Source organism: Eptesicus fuscus, chromosome 6 (assembly GCF_027574615.1).
Source record: "Eptesicus fuscus isolate TK198812 chromosome 6, DD_ASM_mEF_20220401, whole genome shotgun sequence".
In the NCBI taxonomy this organism is placed as follows: Eukaryota; Metazoa; Chordata; class Mammalia; order Chiroptera; family Vespertilionidae; genus Eptesicus; species Eptesicus fuscus.
In genome coordinates, this window is record NC_072478.1 from 29,432,652 (window position 1) to 29,451,475 (window position 18,824).

At 50.9% G+C, this 18,824-nt stretch overlaps 1 protein-coding gene across 1 annotated transcript in view; it reads right to left on the reverse strand.

Annotated features, from left to right (window-relative positions):
• The window catches only part of DOT1L (DOT1 like histone lysine methyltransferase), a 68,018-nt gene extending 49,764 nt beyond the window's left edge, over positions 1-18,254 (reverse strand). Inside the window, exons 1-2 of the mRNA XM_028159286.2 lie at positions 17,938-18,254; positions 3,339-3,382 (exon numbers count right to left, since the gene is read on the reverse strand). Of these exons, the coding sequence (XP_028015087.1) occupies positions 3,339-3,382; positions 17,938-18,018 (125 nt within the window). The 5' untranslated portion in view covers positions 18,019-18,254. The remainder of the gene's footprint in view (positions 1-3,338; positions 3,383-17,937) is intronic.
• Positions 18,255-18,824: the final 570 nt, after the last annotated feature.

An 18,824-nucleotide genomic window follows, 5' to 3' on the forward strand; every position in this document is an offset into this window, starting at 1 on the left:
TCCTACAACAGCACACTGCTCAGTAATAAAAAGGAAAAGCTACTGGTACACACAATGGAGAATCTCAAAACTGAGTGCTCAGCATGTGCTGTACAATTCCATATAGGTAAAATTTTAGAAAATGTAAAGTAACATGCTGTGCCAGAAAGCACATCAGGGTTGCTGGGGATAAGAGCGAAGGGGGAGATGGATTCAGGGGAAATGAGGAAATGTGGGGGATAGAGATATTGCTGTGCATGGAAATGCGCACAGCTATCCCACTTAGACTGCACACTTCAAACATGTGCAGTTTCTGTGATTTGGTGTATTTCAGTTACATTTTTTAAAGTAATGATATTGGAAAGAATACCCTCAACTACCTCTGTATATGTTGAAAATTCTCCATTATAAAAAGTAAAAAGAAAAAAAAAGAGAGAGGGGGAAAAAATGAGGTAACCGCCCATCTCTGCCAACGAACAGAACTCATCTGTAGGGACAAAGAGAGAAGAAGGTGAAGTTGTTTTGAGATCCAGGACTTGAGGTTCAGGCCTGGAGGTCAGCAGCCACTGCCAGCCCAGGAGAAGACCAGGTCAACTAGAGATTCCAAACCAAAGGCTGGCTCCACAGATTCAAACTGGCCTGACACCCTGTACTGCAGGACAAAAAGACACCCTACTTTGCAGAGGAAAACCCAGTGGAGAGGCCGACGACCATGAAGCACCTTCAAGGAGTAGACAAGAACCAAGCTGCCAGCTCAGAGCCCTCCCTCTCTCAACCACAACACTTCCACCATCTAACCAGCAGCCTCTTTAAAAATAAATAAATCAGCCTGGCTGGTGTGGCTCAGTGGTTGAACGTCAACCTATGAACCAGGAGGTCATGGTTTGGTTCAATACCCAGTCAAGGCACATGCCCAGGTTGCAGGCTCGATCCCCAGTAGGGGCATTGTAGGAGGTAGCCAGTCAATGATTCTCCTTCATCATTGATGTTTCTATCTCTTTCTCTCTCTTCCTTCCTCTCTAAAATCAATAAAATCAAATAATCAATAAATCAGCCCTAGCCAGTTTTGCTCAGTTGTTGGAGCACTGGCCCTCAGACAAAACATTCGGATCAAGAGCACAAACCTCAGTTGTAGGCTCCATCCCCAGCCCCAATTGGGGCACCTGCGGGAGGCAGCCGATGGATGTTTCTCTTTCTCCCCTCTCTCTAGAAAATCAATGGAAAGAATATCCTCAGCCCTAGCTGGTTTGGCTCAGGGGATAGAGTCAGCCTGCAGACTGAAGGGTCCCAGGTTCGATTCCGGTCAAGGGCATGTATTTTTTTAAAATATATTTTATTGATTTTTTACAGGGAGGAAGGGAGAGGGATAGAGAGTTAGAAACATCAAATGAGAGAGAAACATCGATTAGCTGCCTCTTGCACACCCCCTACTGGGGATGTGCCCGCAACCAAGGTACATGCCCTTGACCGGAATCGAACCTGGGACCCTTGAGTCCGAAGGCTGACGCTCTATCCACTGAGCCAAACCGGTTTCGGCAAGGGCATGTATCTTGGTTGCAAGCACATCCCCAGTAGGGGGTGTGCAGGAGGCAGCTGATCGATGTTTCTCTCTCATTTGAGGTTTCTAACTCTCTATCCCTCCCCCTTCCTCTCTGTAAAAAATCAATAAAATATATATATTCTTAAAAAAGAATATCCTTAGGAGAGGATTAACAAAAAAATTTAAAAATATAGAAAAATAATAAAATGGAAAATATAAATAAATCAGCCCTGGCCGGTATAGCTCAGTTGAGTGTCATCCCACGTACCAAGAAATCACCAGCTTGATTCCCAGTCAGGGCACATGCCCAGGTTGTGGGCTTGATCCCCAATCGGGGGTATGCAGGAGGCAGCCAATCAATGTTTCTCTTTCCCTCTCCCTTCCCTCTCTCTAAAATCAATAAAAACGTATTTTAAATAAACAGATAGATAAATAAAACTAAGCAACCTGTAATACTGCTTCACCAACTGAGTGGTTTATGGATTATACTAGAAAAAAAAAAAGATCCTACATCTCAACAATGGCACCCTGCTAGATCCATGCAAATAATTTCACCCCATCCTTAAAACGATCTTTCAAGCCGAAACCGGTTTGGCTCAGTGGATAGAGCGTCAGCCTTCGGACTCAAGGGTCCCAGGTTCGATTCCGGTCAAGGGCATGTACCTTGGTTGTGGGCACATCCCCAGTAAGGGGTGTGCAAGAGGCAGCTGATCGATGTTTCTCTCTCATCGATGTTTCTGACTTTCTATCCCTCTCTCTTCCTCTCTGTAAAAAATCAATAAAATATATTTAAAAAAAAAACAAAAAACAAAAAAACGATCTTTCAAGGAGACTCTACTCAGCCCCAAGATCAAACCAAAGCAGCTGGGGGAGCTGCAGGGCCTGTTACGTCACCAGCTCCGAAACAGCAGGGTGGAGACACCCATCCTGACTCTTCCACAGACACCACAACCTGGCCCTGCCATTGGCTACTGCAGGCTCATGTGGATGTCATGGTGTGTGACCAAGGTGGTGAATACATTGCTAAGGATGTTAAGAAACAACACAGGGTGGGGGATGGGAATGGGGGGATGAGGACAAATATGTGACACCTTAATCAATAAAGAAATTAAAAAAAAAAAAAAGAAAGAAACAACACAGCAAGATGCCAACAAATAGACATGCGAGTTTACCGAGAAAACTGACAAAAATTGGGGTTTCCAAGAGTGGGATATGCAAAGCAGGAAGTAGCCACTGTCATCGCTCGGGTTTGTTCCAGACCCTCAATCCAGCACGGAGAAAAGGCCCATTAGAGACAGAGTGGAGGGTACCTCCCTCCTGGCTCCAGACCCTCAAGTCCCATACCAGGAGAAGGCCCACTAGACACAGCAAAGGACACCTTCCTCCTGGTTCTGTCAAAATTATCACTGACACACCCTGTGTTCTTCCTTGCACTCTCATGGACTGGGCTTTTGGAGGGCTACCGAGGATATGGAGGGAAAATCAGTCCACCAAGGGGCTGTGGCTGAAACAGCACCAAATCCAATAGGAATAAGACAGAGAAAGATGGAAGAGAGAGTAAAACAAGGGGAAGAAAAAAGGAGTTCCCTTGTCCATCAATTTCCACGAGAAGTCGAAGTTCATAGAGGCACCAGGACCTATCCAGTCCACACCCAGACAACCTGGACTCCTCTAACCAAACTCTGACACTTTTCATGTCTTCTCAAGATGCTGATAGGGAACACAAGAAGGACTGGGCTGAGAGAAGGTGGGTGTGATGAGAAGACAGGAACAGGCCCTGGCCCCAGGCCAGACCCACCCCCACAGGTGACACACTCACCGGATGGTCTCGATGATTTCATGAGCAGCATCATGGTGTTTGTCCTGAAAGATAAAATTACAGGGTTTAGAGCTGACTGAGCAGTCTCTCTATACTCCATTGATGGCAGGTTGGCCATCTGAGGGTCCAGGAACTACAGGATGGGGGCACTGCAGCCCCTGGGCTTTCCCATTTCTGTATTTCCAGACCCACTAAGCTCTCAAGCCCCCCACTTAGGCAGGACTTCCCAGAGAGTGCTGCAGGGTAATTAGGGTGCTGTCCTGGGACCCCTGCCCACTTGGGACATGCTGGCCTAGAAGAGACCCTGACCCTATAGTTTCTCTCCCCAGCAGGCAGCAGGGAAGAGATGAAGTCTATGCCCCTGACCCTCCTGTCCTCTACCCGCCAGTACCCACTGGCACTTCTCCCATGGCCTGGATGCTATACTATAGGCCTGGCTTTGAGTTATTGAACCTCCCAGGCCTCTGTTTCCCCATCTGTAAAATGGGAAATGCCAATAATAACCATTATGAGAATGCAAGTGGTCATCCTCCTGCCTAGACGAAGACACCTCCCACTTCCACTGCTGGCCAGGACTGTGTCCACTGTGTGTGTGTGTGTGGGGGGGGGGGTCACCATGGCTTCTTCCTCAAAGGAAGCTCAGGGCTCACTCCAGGCCTTTCACCAGTGTATGGGCAGCAAGCTAATCCAAAATCTCGAAGAAATCAGGATCAGAACCACCGAGTAGTCCCCTCTAACTCTGGCCTTCTCTCACATAAACACTACGCCTTCCACATTGCGGTGAGAGTTAGTGCAGAGGGTCAGCAAAGAGGACGGGCCTGGAGGGAGAGGCCTGCCAACTGCTGCTCTATGGCAGTAACAACGCCTCTTAGCCCAGGCCACCATTTCCACCGCTTTACAACAGGACAGTGACCATGGGTAGAATGCCTCACATTCAATAACAGAATCAAAACAGCTCTTCAGATACCCTTGAGACTTAAGTCTTATTTTTTTAAAAATAATAGCTCTATCTATATTAATAAAAGGGTAATATGCTAATTAGACTGCGTGACCAGCCATCTTCCAGACATCCGACTTCCTTCCGGACAAAGCCATGGTGGTGGGGGCTGAGGCAGAGGCGGTTAGGGGCGATCAGGCCAGCAGGGGAGGGCAGTGGGGGCAATCAGGCCGGTAAGGGATGGCAGTTGAGGGCCATCAGGCTGGCTGGGGAGGACAGTTGGGAGCCATCAGGCCGGCAGGGGAGCAGTTAGGTGGCTATCAGGCCAGCAGGGGAGTGGTTAGGTGGCGATCAGGCCGGCAGAGGCAGTTAGGGGCAATCAGGCAGGCAGGCAGGCAAGTGGTTAGGAGCCAGTGGTCTCGAATTGTGAGAGGGGTTCCAGATTGGAGAGGGTGCAGGCTGGGCTTAGGGACACTGCCCCCACCCCCCGTGCACAAATTTCGTGCACCAGGCCTCTAGTTGAAATATAACTCTGATAGGATGAAGCTCACTTGTTTCAAATACACAGCTCAGTGGTTCTTAGTAGGTTCAGTGTTGTGCAACCACTGCACTAATTCCAGAATATTCCATCACCCCAAAAGGAAGCCACATCCCCATCAGCAGTCATCCCAGCCCCCTCCCAGCCCCTGACAACCACTAACCCATTTCATGTCTCCATGGATTTGCCTATTCTGGACATTTCACATAAACTGGATCACACACTATGTGGCCTTTTGTGCAAGGCCTTATTTTTTAAGGCACAAGAAAAAAAAATCCTTCTAGTGTTCAGAATAATGTCCTCCCATTTACTAAGAATCAACCAATAAATATTACTTAAACTGGTATCATTTAAACAAGGTGGGGACAAGATGAGAATATACATCTACACAGAAATTCATACGTGAGCGTTCACAGCAGCATGATTCACAACTGCCAAGAGTGTAATGCACCTGCCAGCCATTACCAAGCCACAGTCCTCACTGCATTAACTGTATTGGCCCAAATATGCACACAGGCCTGCAAAGGCACAGGAGCCTGGAATTTGGTCTCTTCTGTGATGAGAACTTGTGCTTTCTCAGCTTTAAAACCAAAATAAAGGCAGAGAGAAGTTGACAACTGTGCCCTCTGAGGTCTCAAGAGTGATGCTTTTAGGGCCAGGCCAGTTTCTACCCACAGTCATGAAAGGTGTAACTTTAGAAGCCCTGGTCACTATCAATGATTCAGAAGTTCTCCTGACCTACTGGCCATGGCCTCTTTTACTTCTCCATAGACCTTCAGAGGAGAGAGATGTCAGACTCGGCCAGGAAAGGTCAGACTGGGAACAGCCCTGAGGAATCCTGCATTGATAGTCCAGTCCTCAAGTTGCCATGCAAGGACACCCCCTCACACTTGCCCCTCCATAACAGGAGCCTTGGACCCTAGATTGATGGCCCAGACTTTGTCTCATTATGCAAGGACACCTCCTCATATTCCCCCTTGCATTTCAAGAGCTCTGGACACTGAATTGACAGCCCAGTCCTCCCCTCATTATGCAGGGACACCCCCACAATGCCTCCTTCACTGCCCATGTTCCCAGCCCAAGGTGGCCCACTGCTGCATCAGAGACTGACCCATGTTCTACTCACTACTTGTACCAGAGCACCCTAAAGAAGCAGCTGAGAGCCCTAACCAGTTTGGCTCAGTGCAAGGGTCGGCAAACTCATTAGTCAACAGAGCGGCAAACCACGGCTCACGAGCCGCAGTTTGCTGACCACTGGCTCATTGGATAGAGTGTCAGCCTGCAAACTGAAGGTCCTGGGTTCAATTCCAGTCAAAGGCACATGCCCAGGTTGTGGGCTCGATCCCCAATAGGGGGTATGCAGGAGGTAGCCGATCAATGATTCTCTCTCATCGTGACGTTTCTATCTCTCCCTCTCCCTCTCTCTCTGAAATCAATAAAAAAAAAAATTTTTTTTAAGCAGCTGAGAGAGGTTCTTCCCATAAAAATCTGTCTGGTGGAACGTTGGCAGCTGGGAAAGCTAAGTGGTGGGTACCTGGGGTTCACCAGGTCCGCCTACTTTGGGAATCATGTGAAAAGGTCCACAATAAGTGCAACTGTTCCATCTTAAACTGTGCACTGCACAGAAGGTAGTTTCACACCCTGAGATGACACCAAACTGATCCTTATGGTACTACTCACCTCCCCAACTTTGGGTGCGAGGCTGTGGCTTATTCTTCCAGACACTGAACCCCATGTGCTCAGGAGTGTGTGCAGGGGGCACTCACAGAGGGAGGGTGGGAGAGGGGGTGTGGGGAACCCAGCTGTCACTTTCAGCAAGTGCTGGCTTCCTCCTTCACCAGGAGGACAAATATGCGAACAGCACCCACGACAAGAACTTACAAGTGGGGACATGGCTCCAGCTCTGCTACCAGCTTGTCCCCCCATCTCCCTCTGAGGAGTTAGGACAGGAGGGTCTCCCAGATCCCCCTGCAAGGGCATGAGCCCACCGTTCTAAACATTTACACTCTATTCATCCCAAGTCCACATGACTTCTGGAGTCTGTGTACCCAGAGTGCACAAGGTGAGAGGCAGAGACAAGAAATTAATGAAGGACACGTACACTAGGGGCCCACAGTGGGCACTATAGATGCGCTGCTGCATTGGATCCATTGCCAACTCCACTCTTCTCACTCCCGTTGCAACAGGATGATACTCGGGGAGTGCCCCAGGCTCCGCAGGATCACTTACAACTGGAGGGCAGGAACCCATGTCCTCACATGGTGACCAGCATCAAAATCCTGCGCAGGACTTGGGAGAGATGCCTGTGGCCCACCCCTCAAGTGGCAGATTTAGTAGGTCTGGAGGCCCAGAACTTCCATTCCTAACAAATTCCCAGGGACTCCCTTCTGATGGAGCAAAAGCTGGCAGGTGGGAAAGCATTCTCCTTTCTCTCCTAGGGGGAAGTGAAGATAACTGACTGAAAATACCCGCGAAACAATCAAGCGGACTACCTAGGCAGGGGGGCAGGGAGTGTCCTGCAGCGAGGGCTCCTGATCCCTGATCTCTCAGGGTGCTGCCTTCTTTTCTGGTGGCTCCACACAACTCTGGTGCCCTGGGGTGGGGGTGCCAGGTCACTTCCATCACACATGGTCCCTGAGGCCAAAGCAAGTCAAACAAAATGGTCCCTGGTACAGACCATGTGGATTCAGGATAGGCCATTGCTGACTATCCCACGAGCAGCCACTGCATAGGAGGCCCACTCATGGGGGCTACATGGACAGTGGAACCAGCTGAGGCAAGCACAGGGGTAGATGGATGCTGTGGACAGACATGAGGAATATGATGTATGAACAGTTTTAAAACATGGAGAACAAAAGAGACGAGATGTTAAAGGCAGGGTGATGGCACATACAGGTGGTCTCTCTGGCTGTATTTTTGTTTGTTTTAATTTACTAGTTTTAGAGAGAGAGAGGCAGGGAGAGAGAGAGAAAAACAGTGATCTGTTGTTCCACTTATTTATGTATTCATTGGTTGATTCTTGTATGTGCCCTGACCAGGGATGCAATCTTGGCATCTCTGGGTGATTTTTTGTTTTTTGGTTTTTTTTTAAAATATTTTTATTGATTTCAGAGAGGAAGGGAGAGGGATAGAGAGATAGAAACATCAATGATGAGAGAGAATCATTGATTGGCTGCCTCCTGCACATCCCCTACTGGGGATCGAACCCACAACCCAGGCATGTGCCCTTGGCTGGAATTGAAACTAGGACCCTTTAGTCCAGCGGTCGCCAACCTGTGGTCCACGGACCACCGAAAGGTTGGCGACCGCTGCTTTAGTCCACAGGCCAACACTCTATACACAGAGCCAAACAAGCTAGGGCTCTCTGAGTGTTTTAATGGCAGGGTTTTGATGAGCAGAGGTCTGGCTGGAGGAGTGAGACGGGAGGTGGTGCACTTATACTCTGTCAACAGGCATCCAGAAAACTCAGTCCCAGAGGGAAATCCAGAGGGTGTGACCGAAGGCTGCAGGGGAGGGGCAACACCAGGTCCAGTAGGTGCCTGTCCCACACTTGGCCTTTTCTTCACCACCCCACTCCCCACTTCCTGGTGTACAGGTGCACCTGGAGTTGGACTGGGTGGCAGACTTATAGATTAGGCTAAGGGCATTAATTGGGCCTGAAGCACTCTGCTGCTTAGGTGGGAGCGAAAGTGCGTAGTTTATGGTTTATCCTTTAGATGATCGACTCAAGTATTGATCATGATAGCACGTTAACTAGTTCAAATATGCAGGACCCCAAACATAGAAGCCACATGTCCAAACAAATTAAGAGCAAAAAAACAACTGGCAAATGGCTGGAGCAGAGGAGGAATGGGCAGAGAGCAGGTAATGATAGGACGTAGAATGGGCAGTTAGAGGTCAGGTCTTCAAGAAACCTGGCCGATGTGGTGCCTGGGGCAAAGATGGTAGGTCAGATGGGCTGAGGGTGGCCAGATGTGTGGGGTTCGAGACAAGAGGAAAATTCAGGTGCCTCATTCAAATATGGTTCGCAAGTTTAAGGCAACACTTAAACTTGAGCATTAACCAAGAGAAGTCCTTCTGCAGGGAGGTTTGTGAGCAGGACAGAATGGACTCCTAATCCAACAGTGCTGCTTCTAGAAATGGATCTCAGACAGGTCGTATAACCCCTGCTCATGGCTCTCTCATCTGTACACTGGACCCTGTGGGGACATGTCTGTGCTGGAAAGCCCTCCTGTTTGTCCCAGTCCTGCTGCCAGACTCTGCTCTCACGTACCCACCTAGGGAGAGATCTGCCCCATGGAGATGAACTCCCAGGCTCACAATGCCGAAGTCCACACAGCAATGAATACCAGGACTCTGGGCCTGCCATCTGGGACAGAGGGCAGCACAAGGAGAGAAGGGACAGTGAGGCAAGAGGTCTCAATCACAGTGAACGCACTCCCAGAAGTTGCAGAAAAAGTCAAGTCCACCCAATCACTGCTTTTGAGCTCACTAGTTTTACAAACTATGCTTACATGGCCCCCAAAATAATGTCACATTACATAAGGGGACAAAAAGGGTGGCTAATGCTGCTCTGCAGAAAGGAGGGTGCTGAGTTGGCACTGTCACAGGGCTGGTCCAGCTCTGACCTGCCCTTCCTCCCACTGTTAGGGAATGTCTTCTGCTCAGACAAAAGACAGAGCTGAGAGAATGGCCAGCAGTGACTTACCAGGTTGGAAGACTCATCTCCTGCTGCCACCCCTGTGGCACCTCTCCTTGCAGGGCCACACTGCCCCAGCCACTGATGCTCAGTGCCAACTCTGACTTGCATAAGCCAGGTGACAAACAGGCTGGCCGGAGGACAGAGCTACATCTACACACACCCTACCCACCAGACCTGCAGCCCCCATATCCCCCAACTCCATGGGACAAGGAAGCCCCAAACCAACACCATCCTAGCACCACTGGTTTTCATGAACGCCCAACCCACTGAGCAAGCGAGCAGCTAGGCCCCTGGACCTCATTCGGATAGTGGTACCCGCTATGCAAACACAGTCCCACAATCCTGCACGCTAAGCTCTGTGGTTGGGAGGAAGAGGGATCTAGAAATATGCCATCCCCATGGCAGCCACAGGCCACCTAGGGTTATGAGGCACTTGATATGGGCTGGTCTAGATAAAGCAATGCTCTAAGTGCAAAACACACACTAATTTCAAAGACTTAGAATACATATCAAAAAAAGTTGTTCTTAACTTTTTAATTACAAGTTGAAATGCTTGTATTTTGGTCATAGTTAAATAAAATACATTATGAAAACTGATCTCACCTGCTTCTTTTGACTTTTTAAACGTGGCTACTATAAATGCTGAAATTGCACATGTGGCTCATGTGCTAGTCCCACCAGGGGTCACCTCGCATACCTCATTCCACCTCTGTAACTGATGGAACATTTTGAGGTCTCACCCTAAACATGAGGTCTATAGAGAGCCTGCATCCTTGCAGAGCTGGGACCAGGCATGGAATGCCCTGTGCTCTGGGTCTTTCGAAGGTTGAAGGTCGGGAAAGATGTGGAAAGGGGGCTTAGATCTCCACTAGAGGACAAGTGCCACCTATAGCCCCAGGGGACAGAACTAAGACCAAAGCTCTGGTCTTAACAAGAAAACTTCAGTTGCTTTAATAAAAACTAGCCCATCAGCCCTAACTGGTTTGGCTCAGTGGATAGAGCATCAGCCTGTGGAATGAGGGGGTCCCAGGTTCGATTCGGGTCAAGGGCATGTACCTTTGTTGCAGGCACATCCCCAGTAGGAGTGTGCAGGAGGCAGCTGATCGGTGTTTCTCTCTCACTGATGTTTCTAACTCTCTATCCCTCTCCCTTCCTCTCCGTAAAAAAACAATAAAATATATTCTTTTAAAAAACTAGCCCATCAGCCCGGTTGGTGTGGCTCAGTGGTTGAGCGGTTCAATTCCTGGTCAGGGCACATGCCCAGGTTGCAGTTGTGGGTTCGATCCCTGGTGGGGGGCATGTAGGGGGCAGCCAATCAATAGTTCTCACCCTAGCCAGTTTGGCTCAGTGGATAGAGCGTCGGCCTGTGACTGAAAGGTCCCAGGTTCGATTCTGGTCAAGGGCACATGCCTGGGTTGCAGGCTTGATCCCCAGTGGGAGACGTACAGAAGGCAGCCAATCAATGATTCTCTCTCATCACTGATGTTTCTATCTCTCTCTTTCTCTCCCTTCCTCTCTGAAATCAATAAAAATCTATTTTTTAAAAATAGTTCTCTCTTATCATTGATGTTTCTATATCTCTCCCTCTCCCAAATCAATTAAAAAAAAAAAAAATATATATATATATATATATATACACACACACACATATATATTTAAACAAACAAGAAAACTAGCCCATCAGTAACAGTCTAAGGTGCCCTGCCTCTAAAGAAGTCCCTCTAGCCGGGCCGGTGTGGCTTGGTGGTTAAGTGTCGACCTATGAACCAGGAGGTCACAGTTGGATTCCTTCTCAGGGCACATGCCCCGGTATGGGGCGTGCCGGACGCAGCCGATCAATGATTCTCTCTCATCATTGATGTTTCTAACTCTCTCTCCCTCTCCCTTCTTCTCTGAAATCAATAAAAAAAATATATTTTAAAAAAACAAGTCCCTCTACAAGTGCCCAGCGACTGGATAATGGAGGTCTTCATAAAGTGGCTATCAAGAAGTGACACCAGTGGGACAGTGGGGCATGATGACCAAAATTTTATCCCCAAAACTTTTTTTTTTTTTTTAAAATATATTTTATTGATTTTTTACAGAGAGGAAGAGAGAGTTAGAAACATCGATGAGAGAGAAACATCGACCAGCTGCCTCCTGCACACCCCCTACTGGGGATGTGCCCGCAACCAAGGTACATGCCCTTGACCGGAATCGAACCCGGGACCTTTGAGTCCGCAGGCCGACGCTCTATCCACTGAGCCAAACCGGTTTCGGCATTCCCAAAACTTTTCTTGTCCTCATCAGAGAAAATAATTTATTACCACAGACCACTACAAGGCCTGAAGCCAAGGGTATGAGGAGAAAGAGACAGCACAAGGACTGATGAGACTCCTCTGACCAGAACTCACACACGAGGCCCTGCCAACAAGTGGTGGGCAGAAACTCAACTTGGATCTGGAAAACCAAGACACACTGTGCCCCTGAAAATTCCAAATATTTCTACCTCCAGCAAGTGGTCACTATTAGTGCCACACCAGTTCATCTGAGGTCATCCCCACCCCCAGAATGAAGGCCAAATGAATGCCTCACCAGGGCCTCAAGACCCCACAACTTGGCCCGTCCTTATAGGGGGATATTACGCAGCCAGGAAAAGGAGTGAAGCACTGAACTAGCTATGTGGATAAAACTTGAACATGTTGTTCATTGAGAGAAGCCAGACTCCATTTATGTGTAATATCCAGAATAGGCAAGTCCAAAGATGGGAATAGGGTTAGTGGTTGCTAGGGGCTGGGGAGGTGGGTGGGAGTGACTGCTGATAGGGACACGGCTTCTGGAATTAGATGAATATCTATATACTAGAAGCCCGGTGCATGAAATTCATGCATGGGGGGAGGGTATGTCCCTCAGCCCAGCCTGCACCCTCTCCAATCTGGACCCCTCGAGGGATGTCTGACTGCCTGTTTAGGCCCAATCCCACCCCCTCTCTCACAATTTAGGACTGCTGGCTTCCAACTGCTTGCCTGCCTGCCTTCCTGATTTCCCCTAACCGCTTCTGCCTTCCAGCCTGATCACCCCCTAACCACTCCCCTGCCAGCCTGATTGATGCTTAACTGTTCCCTTGCCAGCCTGTTTGCCCCTAACTGCCCTCCCCTGCAGGCCTGGTCCCCCCCAACTGCTCTCCCCTGCAGGCCTGGGTCCCTCCCAACTGCCATTCCCTGCAGGCCTGGTTGCCCCCAACTTCCCTCCTCTGCCAGCTTGGTCACCCCTAACTGCCCTCCCCTGCAGGCCTGATCACCCCCAACTGCCCTCCTTTGCAGGCCTGGTCCCTTCCAACTGCCCTTCCCTGCTGGCCTGATCGCCCACAACTGCCCTCCCTTGCAGGCCTGGTCCCTCCCAAATGCCCTCCCCTGCTGGCCATCTTGTGTCCACATGGGGGCAGGATCTTGGACCACATGGGGGCAGCCATCTTGTGTGTTGGAGTGATGGTCAATCTGCATATTACTCTTTTATTAGATAGGATAGAGGCCTGGTGCATGGGTGGGGGCTGGCTGGTTTGCCCTGAAGGGTGTCTCAGATCAGGGTGGGGGTTCCCTTGGGGTATGGGGCGGCCTGGGCAAGGGGCCTGTGGTGGTTTGCAGGCTGGCCATGCCCCCCGGTGACCCAAGCAGAGGCCCTGGTATCTGGGGTTTATCTTCTACAATTGAAACTTTGTAGCCTGGAGCGGAGCCAAGCCTTCTGCTTGCTCCGTGGCGGCAGCCATTTCTGTTGAAATTTATGTATCTTCTATAATTGAAACTTTGTAGCCTTGAGTGGAGGCCTAAGCCGGCCAGGGTGTTCGGAAAGCTTGGCTTCCTCCAATGCCGGGGAATTCCAAGCCTCCCTCCTGCTCTCTGTGGCTGTAGCCATCTTGGTTGGGTTTATTTGCATATTTGCTCCTGATTAGCTTGTGGGCGTAGTTTGTGGGTATAGTGGAGTGATGGTTAATTTGCATATTACTCTTTTATTAGATAGGATGTAAAACCCTAATATGCAAATAGACCAAATGGTGGAACAACTGAACAACTGGTCGCTAGACGTGTGCTGACCACCAGGGGTTGCACATGGAACATTGATGTTTCTGTGGTGGGCATCGGCAGCAGGTGGCAGAGCGCGGAACATGGTGGGCTTCGGCTAAGGCAGGAAGGTGGAGCAGGTGAGCAGGGGCGCCAGAACAAGGGAGGACACCAGTCGCTGTCATCAGGGCAAGCCTCTGGTGGTTACTGAAAATTCTTTGCTCCTGTGCGCCATGGTCCCACCAGGTGCTTATACCTGCTGCTGGTGCCGGCCCCACTTGCACCCACTGCCGGCGCCCAGCGCTAGCCCCAATTGCTCGGCACCGTTAGTGGGTGCGAGCGGCAGCTGCTGGCCCTGATCACCCCTCAGGGCTTCTTCACATTCCCCTGCTCCTGAGAGGCGATCGGGGCTGCAGCCACGGCTCACACTCGCTGCTGGTGCCAGCCCCAATAGCTCTATGCCATCAGCGGGTGCGAGCAGGGCCAGCACTGTCAGTCAGCCCGTGGGAGTAGCAGCAGCAGGAGCAGGGCTGCAGGCAGACAAGGGGCCAGGGTCATGGCGGGAGGGCCCGGGAGCGAGTGCAGAGGATGGGCCGAGACCTGCGCCTGTGCCCACTGCAGCCTCGGGGCCCACAGTTCCTTTCAAGGTACACAAATTCGTGCACTGGGCCCCTAGTAATTACATATTATTCTCTAGTCATGTTAGATGTCACCATTGAGGGAAACTGGGTAAAGAGAACACACTGTGGGGTGTCTCTGTATTATTTCTTATGGCTGCACAAGAATCCACAATTATCTCAAAATAAAAAGTTTAAGAAAAAAAGGATGGAGTTCCCACAGGGAGACTGGGTGGGCAGGTCCCTGTAGCTCTGCCTCCTCCTCCCTAGTGAATGTCCAAAGTTTCTGGGGCCCCCCTGACTCCCTCCAGCTCCCACTCATTAGGATCAGAGTTCGCAGTAGGCATTTGGATTTTAGGGACTAGAGTATGAAAACTAACAGCCACATGTGGAACGCCAGACTTTTTTGATCATCCCTTCCCCTTTTACATAGGCTATTTCAACAACATAAAGCCATGGAAGGGTTAATCTGCCTTCCCCCTGAACTTGGATTAGGTAGGATTCACGCAGGCAGAGGTCAGATCAGAAAATATCTTCTGAGTCACAGGATGGCTGGCTCACTTGGCCGGCCCACTCAGCTATTACTCATTGCCAGCATTAAGGGCATGACTACTCAGAGGGCACTCATCAGAGAACTGTGGGCTCTAGGTAGGAAGCTGAGGGTGGAGACAGTCACACTGAGGCTGCTTCCCCCGCCCACAGCCTTATTAAGTCACCCAGGTGAAGGACCCCCGTACATCCTCCTCTCTAATATTCTTGCCCTGCCACCCAGCAATCCAAGATGCCATTTACTCCCTTCTGAGCTGAGACCTAGTTTCCCACCCAAGAAGTGCCATCCTGCTTTAGAAATTATGCCACTGTGAACTGCAAGTGGGTATTAGAAACTCAGTCACTGAAGGAACAGAATGTGCTGGGTCTCCCCCCTCATGTTTGCCAATTGTACAAAAGCTGAGTTTCCCAGGCTGGACACTTCTGAGTGTGGCCTTTGTGGCTATTTGCACTTCCTCCTACAGATGCCCCTCCTCAGAGAATCCACCCACACCTCCCCCAGGACAAGAGTGGTAGCTCCTCCCCTCTGGAACCTCAGCTGACCCTATATACAGGGCTACAATAGCTCTGCTAACTTTTATGTTTATACATCATTCACCTTCCTTCATCTGTAAGTTTCTTGAGAATAAGAACATTGTCTACTATTCTCTGTGGCCTCCAGGAACACTAGAAATGAATCAGTGAACAAGTAAGCTCAGTCATTTCAACTGTGTGGTCACATGAGTAATCTGACCTTCCAAAAAGTGAAGCTTCTGAAGTAGCCCACTATCTTCATGTATTCATCATTGAGTCATCACAAAATAAAAACTCTATAAGTACTGCCCCCTCATTTCCCATGAAAAGCAAAATTCCTCAGTGGGGAAATGGGAGATTGACAGACGTCACTGCAAAGTAAGGCTGTTGTGAGCCCTGGCAGCTAGCTGCGAATTTCACTGGACTGGCCTGGCAGTGGGACAGCCACACCAGAAAGGGACCTGCTGACATGAGGTGGCACACAAGGCCAGGTGGGCAGCACACCCCCATCTCCTGCCAAGTGAGGCCAGGGCCAGCAAGGGAAAGATGCTCTGTAGTTCAGAAACACCTGCCACTAGAAAGCCAGGTCCCAACCCAAGGAGGCCTTATTTACAAGGTTTACAAATCCTTGTGGCCTTGCTCCACCTGAATAAAAGCAGGTGATAGAAACAACATGAGTGTCTCTGGGTAAATTTTCACCTTAGTATATAATGCCTGGGTGCTGGGTCACAGTGGTTTCAATTCTTCCCATGTTCAAAAATACCAATTTGTAAGGTACACAAATGTTCACTGTACACTCAGTACAGCCCTCCCCACCAGACCCCCATGCTGTTCCTAAGCATTTCCCAAGAGAAGTGAAACTCAAGTTCACATAAAAACCTGTCTGAGGATGTTTAGAGCAGCTTTATATGTAATCCCCTCCAAACTGGAAATATCCCAAGTGTCCTGCCACCAGCAGCCTATGGATCAATGGGATACACAGCCAGAAAAAGGAGTTACTTTTATTATTATTATTATTATTATTAAAATATTTTTATTAATTTCAGAAAGGAAGGGAGAGAAGTGAGAGAGATAGAAACATCAATGATGAGAGAGAATCACTGATTTGCTGCCTCCTGCATGCCTCACACTGGGATCAAGCCCGAAACCCAGGCATATGCCCTGACCAGGAATCGAACCATGACCTCCTGGTTCATAGGTCGATGCTCAAACACTGAGCCACGCCGGCCAGGCAGGAGTTACTTTTTAGACCCACTACAACATGGATGAGTCTCGGGTATGTTTTTCTAAGCAGAAGCAGCCAGAATCAAAAGGCTCTGTGCTGTTTAGTCCATTGACCTAACTTTCTGGAAAAGGAAAAACTGTAGGGATAGAGAGGAGGTTAGTGATAGCCAGAAGGTGGAGGACGGTTGGTGGCAAAGGGCAGCAGAAGGGACACTGAGAAATGACGTGATTGTTTTGCAGTCTGATTGCCATGGATCTGTCAAAAACCCCTAGAACTGTACCCTAAAAAAAGTGAATTATACTACATGCCACTAAAGATAATTAAATTTTAAACAATGCACTCGACAGCCACAGGGACTCCCACTCTGTTTTCTCTAGCTTTGGAGGGCTCCCCACCCTGCCCACTGCTCAAGTCGCCCGCAGGACACACACCGGAAAAGCCAGAGCTGGACTCGACCTCACCTCCGGGTTCGGGATGAGCAAAACTCCAAAGCGCTCATGCGCATGGCAGGCTGGAAACCAGGAAAAAACCTCAGACACCAGCCCCCGGGCGGTCCCAGTGTCCCAACCCCGCCCCTGGTGCGATGTTTCCAAAAACTGACACACTCCCAGGGCGTGCGAGGGGCGGGGCGCACGGGCTTCCCCGCCGGGTCCCCTGGAGGCCCCGCCCCTGTCATCCCCCCCCCCCCCGCCCCGCAAGACAGGCGCGCGAAAGGGCGCCCCAAAGACGCCCGCCCATGGCGCCTGCTGCGTTTTCCCTCACGACGGCACACAGCCCGGCCGGAGCGTGGACGCAGGGACACCGACACAGACACACACCACACCGCACTCAAGGGCGCGAGGCCGAGGCGCCCAGCCCGCGCCCTGCATTTATAGAATCACCCAGGGGACAACTTTGTAAATTTCCGCTCGACCTGTCATTTTCCAAGGGTCACTCGAGTTTGGGGACAGAAAGCCTCCTATCCAAGGGGCCGGCCGGCCCACCGTTGAGATTACTGTACAGAAAGCCTCATTCTGGTCTGGCCAGTCCTGCCACTCAAGATTAGGGGGGCAAACTGCCGAAAGCAAAACAAACAAAAAACAACTCGGGGGAGGGAGAAGGAAAAGATGCCCTCAAACGTAAAAATAAAGCGGAGCCCACTGACAGCTCAAAGAATAAACTACAAAAAGAAAAAAAAAAGAAAGAAAGCAAAAAAGAAACCCTGAATGTCAGAACATGAAACACGGGAAGGCAAGTTCGCCAGCCACCCCGGCCCGGATGACCGGGGTCCCAGCCCCGCACAGGCGACCGCAGCCCGGGCGCGGGCGCTTTCGGAGGCGCGGGGTCTGGCCGTGGAGACCCCCGGCAGGCAGGAAGGGAGGGTCCCCAGGAGTGTTTATGGAATCGAGTCGTTCCGTTGCTCGGTGGACCCCCAGCGCGCTCCGCGGAGAGCGGGGTACTGGGGGAAGGGGCGGCAGAAGGGGAGGAGAGGGGGTACTCACGTAGACCGGCAGCGGCCACGGATAGACGGCGGGCTCGGCCCCCACGGGCGACTTGAGCCTCAGCTCCAGCTTCTCCCCCATGTCGGCGCGCGCGGCTGCCGCACCATGCTAGTCGGGCGGTTGGGGGAGGGGCGGGGCGCCGCCAGCGGGGGCGGGGCGGGAGTGTAAAGGAGGGCGGGCGGGAGGGCGGGAGGCTGAGGAGAGGGGGCCCGGCCTGGGCCTCGGCCGCCGCCGCCGCCGCCGCCGCCGCCACGCTCCCGTCCAGCTCCCGGCTCCCTTTTTGTGGTCACAGGACCTGGGCCTCCAGAGCCGCCGCCATCTTGGGCCGGCGTGAGACGAACACAATGAGCCGGGAACAGGACCGAACCACTCGCCACGCGCGTGCAGGGGGATCCCGGCGCGAGGCGGTGGCGCACGCCCGCTGCCCCGCCCGCCGCGCCGCCTGTGCCTCCCCTGCTCTCCCGCCCCATGGACTCTCCCGCACGGACGCACGCACGCGCGTCCTCGGCTGTCCTCGGCCGCCCCAGCCCGCTGATGCTGGGACCCAGGGAAACCCGCGGGGTCTGGGGTGGCGGGTTCGAGTCCCGTCCTTGAAAGAAGCCCCCCCCCCCCCTAATAAAGCCATAATTCTTTATTACATATAATGGACAGAGTCCAGGTCTCCGCTCCAGCTCGAAGTACAGAACTCGCTCAACAGGAATGCTTTTTATTTTTTAAAATATATTTTGTTGATTTTTTACAGAGAGGAAGGGAGAAGGATAGAGAGTTAGAAACATCGATGAGAGAGAAACATCAATCAGCTGCCTCCTGCACACCTCCTACTGGGGGTGTGCCGGCAACCAAGGTACATGCCCTTGACCGGAATCGAACCTGGGACCTTTCAGTCC